The sequence below is a fragment of the Girardinichthys multiradiatus genome, chromosome X (genome assembly GCF_021462225.1).
Source record: "Girardinichthys multiradiatus isolate DD_20200921_A chromosome X, DD_fGirMul_XY1, whole genome shotgun sequence".
Classification (NCBI taxonomy): domain Eukaryota; kingdom Metazoa; phylum Chordata; class Actinopteri; order Cyprinodontiformes; family Goodeidae; genus Girardinichthys; species Girardinichthys multiradiatus.
Window position 1 is genome coordinate 24,470,969 of NC_061817.1, and position 7,296 is coordinate 24,478,264.

At 38.0% G+C, this 7,296-nt stretch overlaps 1 protein-coding gene across 1 annotated transcript; it reads left to right on the forward strand.

The window, feature by feature from the left end:
* Nucleotides 1-2,053: 2,053 nt before the first annotated feature.
* On the forward strand, nt 2,054-4,251 carry LOC124862195 (suppressor of cytokine signaling 3-like). Its single transcript, XM_047356016.1, has 2 exons — nt 2,054-2,245; nt 2,632-4,251. The coding sequence occupies exon 2, from the start codon at nt 2,726-2,728 to the stop codon at nt 3,329-3,331; it is 606 nt and encodes a 201-aa protein (XP_047211972.1). The 5' UTR covers nt 2,054-2,245; nt 2,632-2,725; the 3' UTR covers nt 3,332-4,251.
* The last annotated feature ends 3,045 nt before the right edge of the window (nt 4,252-7,296 follow it).

Consider the following 7,296-nt stretch of genomic DNA (forward strand, 5'->3'; position numbering starts at 1 on the left):
CAGTCACACTGACGTTGCCAAAGACAAGCATCATTTCAAAAACGACTTCATTCAAAAGAAGTACAAAACCGAGATAAAATAGGGAAGTAACAATAAAGGAAGTTTTGTTGACAGATTGTCAGAATTCAAATTGAAGTTACCAGCAAGGGTGGAGTTTCCCAAAACTGGCTTATGTAGTTTGAGTAATGAAGAGTCAATAAAAAAGAAAAGAAAATAGATTGCCTTTGTTTAACTCCACTGGAAATATCACTACTTATTGATGTCAAACAATCAAACCATGTTTGAATAAAACATGTCAAACAACTTTGAGCAGTAGAAAGTGCTTCACAAGTAAAAACAGATGGCCTCACCCTGCCCAAAACTGTAAAAACAACTCAACAGTTAAAAAGTAACATGTACTATTAAAAATGTAAAAAAAAAAATAATAATAGGGAAAACATATAATTAATTAAAAATAAATATTTCCACAACCAATTAAAAATATTAGTACATTTAAAAAACTGACTAAATTTGCAAACATTTGTTCTTATGAATAAATACAAATGAAGGAGTAAAAAACATATGAAAGAGCACAGCGTAGTATGCAATATTTTCTTTAGGGTCACAATTCCAATTCACAGTGTTTTTAAATAAACTGCAGCAAATACATACTATTTAAAAGATTATTTCTTTGACTTGGTCTTTTTCTGTCTGGAGTGGGGCTATTCATTGCAGAGAGTCAGCTGGAGTTTGCAGTTAAATTCTTTATTAAACATGACTCCAGCACTAAAAGAAAAGCAGCAGAAATTAGATGTTTTGGAGTTGCCAAGGTAAAGGCACAGAGGCCTTCCACCCTCAAAGACTTGGAGCTCATCACCAAGCAGAAGTTATTAAAATATCAGTGGAAACATGCAAAAAGCGTGTTTCATCTAATGTTTCCACTGACGGGGTCCAATTGCTGTAATGCCAGTAAAGAGGTTCTCATTGAATATTGAGAAAGGCATAAATATGTTTTCAAATGCTATTTTAATCAATTTTAATCTCTTGTTAAATTGTTTTATTATCATTTGAGAGATACCTGTCTCATTTCCAATACGAAAAAAAAAATAAAAAAAATCTTCTTACTGTGAATTTATTTGTGTTCCTGTCTAAACTTAAAACTCTAGAAATACACATCAACATACATGCACTAATCTGGAAAAGCATTCCTGCGATGAACTCTGAGTTCCATTTCCTTTTCTACCAGAACCAGTATAGACTTCTTCAGCAACCTGAAATTTTGGGGACAGAATGTTCTCTTTCTGTGCAATATATCACCCCACTCACTAACAGGTGTGACTAAGATACAATGCTATTGTCTTCACCTGTTAGTGGTTAAAATGCTTTGTCTGATTTTGTGCTCCTCACTGTTCTTTTTATGTACTTGAGACAGTGCATGCATAAAAATGAATATTTTATTAATGCTTGAACTGTTAAAGTGGCCAATCAGCATAGCTCGCTTGCCATTTCTGGGTTAATTTACCGAAACTATTAAATCTGCCCTAAACAGTGCAGGGAAAGCATGTGAAAACAAACCTGGCAACACTGGGTAAACAATAACCCTGGCTGCCCTTGGATACCAGCTATTGTAATGTCCCATAAAGGTTTGCGCCCTCTATAGGGCACATTTGTGTCGGCAGGTGCTGTGAGCAAGAATTACCACGAATTTCTCAGAAACCGAGAACATAAATTGTACCGAGCAGAAGTGAATCATTAGCTTACTATAAAGATAAAAAGCAGAACCTAAGCTAGAAGTAAAAAATTAATAAATACACAATATAGAAGGTTTGAAACTTTAAATAATGATCTGTTACTAAAAAAACTGGTTTATAGGGTAGGTTACTCTGTAAATAGCCGGCTGCTTGGAACTCCTGAACCGTCAAGAAAGGCAGGGGGAGGGCACTTCTCAGAGCTGGGCTGGAATCCTAAAAGAGAGAAGAAAAAAAAAAGCTTCCTGTCAATCAGCCAAGAGGAGTTTACTGGAAGAGGAGGCGGAGCTCTGTGTGCGTATATGAAGAGTCGCATCTGCACCTTTCCGCTTCACTCAGCTCTCTGCTCTGTAGATCTGCACGCAGACCGGCAACTGCTGAAGCTTGTTGTTGGGAAAAAAAAAAAAAAAGACACTTTAAAGGAACTTTTAAAGCACATGGTTACTGTGAAGAAACATCTGCCAGTTCTAAAGGATTTAAACTGAAAAAGAAAAAAAGATTTGGAGAACCAGTTTAAGGTGAGGACCGCTCTTTGTTATTCTGACTCTGGATTTTAAATAGACCTTACATCATGTTTTAGCTGTTTACCGGACCGGGTTAATCTGTTTAGAGAAGCCGGTCGCCACATGAAAATTGCGCACAGAGGATTACTTGACTTTACTGGAACTGATCAAGATGGCTCATTTCTTATAGATTATAGCAGTTATAACAGTTTTCTCAAATGTTCTTTAAATCTGATGGTGTCTCTTCTTTGAGTTAAGGTATAAAACGTATCTCTTAATTGTTTAATAAGACATAATTCCGAAATTAGGCATCAGTTTGTGGAAAAACAGTTTTATGAGTTACTCACAAATATCTTATTTTTGTGGTTTTAAACAAATTTTTTTGTTTGTGTCCTCTTCAGGTTTTTCATTCCTCTAAATATTGCATCCAGAACCGTCGGAACCTCAGTTCACCTCAATTTGCTGACCTTAACCTCTTGTACTGCCCTCTGTGAGATGGTAACATACAGCAAAACTGATTCAGCTGTCGGTAACTGCCTCTCGGGTGCCAAGATGGGCATAGGTTACCACTACAAGACCTTTGTCTCAGAGGAACAGTTTGTGATGGTCATGAAGACACTACAGAGGCTCAGAGAGTGTGACTTTTTCTGGAACACCATTACTGGAAAGCAGGCCAGTGTTCTCCTGTCTTCGCACTTGCCCGGTACCTTCCTGATCCGGGAGAGTTCTGACAACCAGCACCTCTTTACCCTCAGCATTAAGACGGAGATGGGCACCAAGAACCTGCGCATACAGTGTGACGAAAACTCCTTCTTCCTGCAGACGGATCCCAAGAATATGGACATTGCGCCACGTTTTGAGTGTGTTCTCAAGCTTATCAATTACTACATTTGTCAAAGGAAAGCAAATATTGCCCATTACATCGGCGCTGGAGGGGAGAGGATCCCTCTTGAGCTGATCAGACCACTCTACTTGTCCATGTCGTCCTTGCAGCACCTTTGCAGAAAGAAAATTAACAAAGACTTGGACATTTCTTCTCAAAAAGACCAGCTGCCTAGCACAGTTCGAGATTACCTTAATAAATATGATGTTGATATCTAGACTCAAAGACTCAGGCCAATGACAACTGGGTGGTGCCAATACAGCTATGGGAGGTCATCCGTGTACGATGTAGCAGAGACAACTGAATCAGGCCCAGAGGAGCAAGTCAAAGTGTAAAGTCTCTTAAACCTTTGAGAAGAGACAGCAAGGAGATTGAGAAGAGCAGCTTTGTGATCTGGTGATATGAAAAGAGGGATAAGCCATGCCCTCCTCTGCTCCAGTGATGCACAACTCACTGAGAATTGAAGTGAGGATGACAGTCAGCTGTCTAGAATGTGATGACACACAGTTCCCTTTGCTGCTGCTACTGATTCTAATCAGCACGCTGAGAGAATGAGTTCACCTTCACAAGCCTTAGAAAACATTTCTGGACTGGCGGACCAATAGTGTGGACACTTGTGGTTTTTGTTTAAGGATCAGGTTAAAATACATTTTGTTGTAAGGGTTGTGTGTTGATTTAGAGGATGGAGGATTATGCCAAAATTGCCAGAACAACATGGAAATGTGTTGGAAAACAGCGGTCCTCCAGGATCCTACAGGAGAGTAGTAATGATCACTCTTTAGTGATGAACAACATATTCAGTGCCTGGAGACGAATTATAACATCGGGTATCTTTTTTTTTCTTTTTTTGTTTTCATGTAAGGAGAGTAAATAAAGTATTTACTTCCTTTTTTTATACTATGTTTACATTATAAAATAGTATTTTATTTTTTTATTTTCATGGTTTTGTCAGTGTGTGTGTGTGTGTGCTATCTTTTATAAAGATGTTTTTTTTTTGTTTTTTTTTTGTCCCCTGGCTGTGGATGCTTGAAGATATCTGAGAAGTTTGACAAAGCTAGCAGATTAATACAACTTTGCACTTATTTATGTTTAAGCATATCATTAATTTATAATAAAATTGATATTTTCTATACAACCAGTTCTTGTTGTTTGATCTATATTTTCTATGTTTTGAAAATACCCAAAATAAATAAAAGGGATTATCCTGGATGCAGGCAATGGTTTCAAGGTAGAAATCTAATCTATTTCCAAATCACTAAAAACTAGAATGTTCCTATGGTTAAAAGACATTTTAATCAGATGCAAAAAAAAAAAAAAGCAATGGAGTGACCAGAGTTTTTTTTTTTTTTTTTTTCCAGCAGTTCTCCCCTTCCCCCACTTTTTGTTGCACCCTGCCACTCAGTTGACTGAGTGAAGGCTCTAACACTTCTCTCTCTTAAAAGAGAGACAAATTTGGCTGTTAGGACATTTTTATGGTCTGAACCCTAAAGTAAAAAAGTGTTTAATTGAATTTAGAAGTTCAGAAAGTGTTTTTTCTATATTTCTGCTTAGGTCTAGGAATGAAAAAAAAAAAAAAATAGATAAATGCTACACATACCTGTAACTCTAGCAGCAGGAGGGACAGTTGTTCGTTCTGTTTTGTTTCATCATTGTTTAAACCATGCCACTTTGGCAGATTTACTTAATGTTATCATACAATAAGAATCTCATGCAGCTCATATTTGTGTCATTTTCAGCTGAACTTTTCTTGCTACAGATGCCAGGCCACAACTTTGCTGTTCTGAGCTCATGATTTCCCTCTAAATTAATCGAAGCGCTACCTTTTACCCAGACAGAAAACCACAGCTACGTGTGCTGTAGTTTCAAAGATGCTAGGCCAACACCTGTCTGCTTGTTACCACAAACTGGATCAAGAGCTTCAACTTTCCCTTTTGGTTATATATTTACCCCAAGTACTATATTAGCTACGCTGGAGGGACTATGTCTCTCGGCTGGCCTGGAAACGCCTTGGGCTCCACCCGGAGGAGCTGGAGGAGGTGTCTGGGGAGAGGGACGTCTGGGCGTCTCTGCTGAGTCTGCTGCCCCCGCGACCCGGTCCCAGATAAGCGGAAGACGAGTACGAGTACTATATTAGCTTAAGTGCATGTCTCATTCTTATCTCTTAAAAATGAAATAGCCTTCCCTTACCAGAGAAGCTGATCACTGACAAAATACTCAAGAACTTTCAAGCTATGAGCTAGTTTTCGAGAGAAGTGCAAGGTGAGTCGTTTGTACTTGTGTGACTCACTGTTTTTTTTTGCAGGTGTTGATGTGACCTGACAAGCTTGTACAAGTACAACCATAATGATGCGGCAGTGTGATTGTAACCTAAACGTGTGATAGCTGTTCTCAGAATGCCCCCTACCCTGCAAAACATCCCGCAGACTTCAAAAACATGCGAACAGAAACACGTAAGCCCGCGGAACTTAGACACAAGGCAAGGTTTATTGTTTTCATGTGGTGTAACATGAATGCAGAGCTGCTTGCTTCCATGGAACAATATTTACTATCATCAAAGACAAGCTGCAGCACATGCTAAGCAATGCAGTGACTAAAGGAAGTACTTTACACAATATCCAAGCAGACCAATTAGGCAACAAGGAAATTGTTCCTGGAATTTAGTAGGGCAGGTTCTTTCATTCTGAGTTTTCAGTTAGTTTTCCTGATCTCTTGAGTTTTGTTTGTTTTGTGAAAGTTTCCAGGTATTACTTTTTTGTCTCATGTTGCAAAACTCGTCATTTCCCCTTAGAAAGCCTCTAGAATGCCTCAAATAAATGAATCAGTCTGATTTACTATTTCTGCTGTTTTGTGTTCTTAGGTGCATTGATTCAGCTTAGGGAAAACATGCTTTTATTCTCCGCGTCATGCTTTTACAACTGCACTATATAAGACTGCACAAAGTAACACATTAACATTTACTGTGAGATCTTAAACTGATAGACAAGCAAAAATCAGCAATAAACTATAAAATATTATTGCAGAGAATAAGGCCTACCTTTTCTGTCTTCAAGACAGTTTTGTATATGATTTGATTTCCCTTAGCATGAATTATCTCTTTGTTTTTCTTGAAAGTGTACGTAACAAAGCCGTTAGAATTGTGGAAAGCGCCCTTAGACTGTGATAATGTTCTCAGAATGGTCTGAGCTCCATGCATGGAAATGCAAATTATTTTACAATTTGATGCATTTTTCTGATGTGGATGGAAAAAGATACAATGTTTTCATATTTTGTTCTGAATAAATATCTGAAAAGTGTGGTGTGCATTTGTGTTTAGCCCCACTTAATTAAATGAGCTGTTTAACCTTTTGCTGCATTTATTATAACTAAAAGTATTTTGGGGTATGTTTTTAAAAGTTTTACACATCTAGAGTCAGACATTTTTACCTATTCTCCTTTATCAAAAAGCTCAAACTCAGCGAGAACGGATGGAGAGCATCGGTGAACATTATTTTTCAGATTCTCAGTTGGATGTTTCACATATACCAAAGAGTTTACGTTTGGCCTTGTCTGACCAGAGCACCTTCTTCTACATCCTTGCTTTAACAAGGCTTTAACGTGGCTTGTGTCAAGGTATAAACTGCACTTCTAAAGATTTTCTTTCAACAATGGCTTACCTCTTGCCACTGTTACAAGCATGTTGTTGTGTGAACAAACCTGCGCTGTATATCTTGGCAGCTCCTCCAGAGTTACCAGGCGCCTCTTTGCTGCTTCTTAGTCTTGCCCAGCCTGTCGGGTCGGGTTAACATCTATGTCTTGGCAAGTTTGTCAATGCATAATCTTCTTTCTTGCATTGAAAGGTACATTGTAAGATGCTCAAAGCTTGATATATTGATTTCCAACTCCACCCTGCTTTGAACATCTCCACAACTTTATCCGTGATCCAGCTAGTGTTTTCTTGGACTTCATGATGCTATTTATTCACTATTGTTCTCTGTTTCTGTTCCTTTCACTTCATGACTTTGCATCTCTTTGTGTTGGTTTATCACATAAAATCCCTGAATAACACGTTGACACTTGTGGTTGTAATGTGACAAAATGTAAAAACGTTCAGAAGGTATAAATACTTTTGGAAACCACTGTATATATTCTTTGCATTTGCATTCTTTGCATTTGTGGAAGGCCAGTGAATGATTACTGACTCTGC

Coding starts and splice junctions, on each gene's coding strand:
- LOC124862195 (XM_047356016.1), top strand. CDS start 2,726: ATGGTAACATACAGCAAAACTGATTCAGCTGTCGGTAACTGCCTCTCG.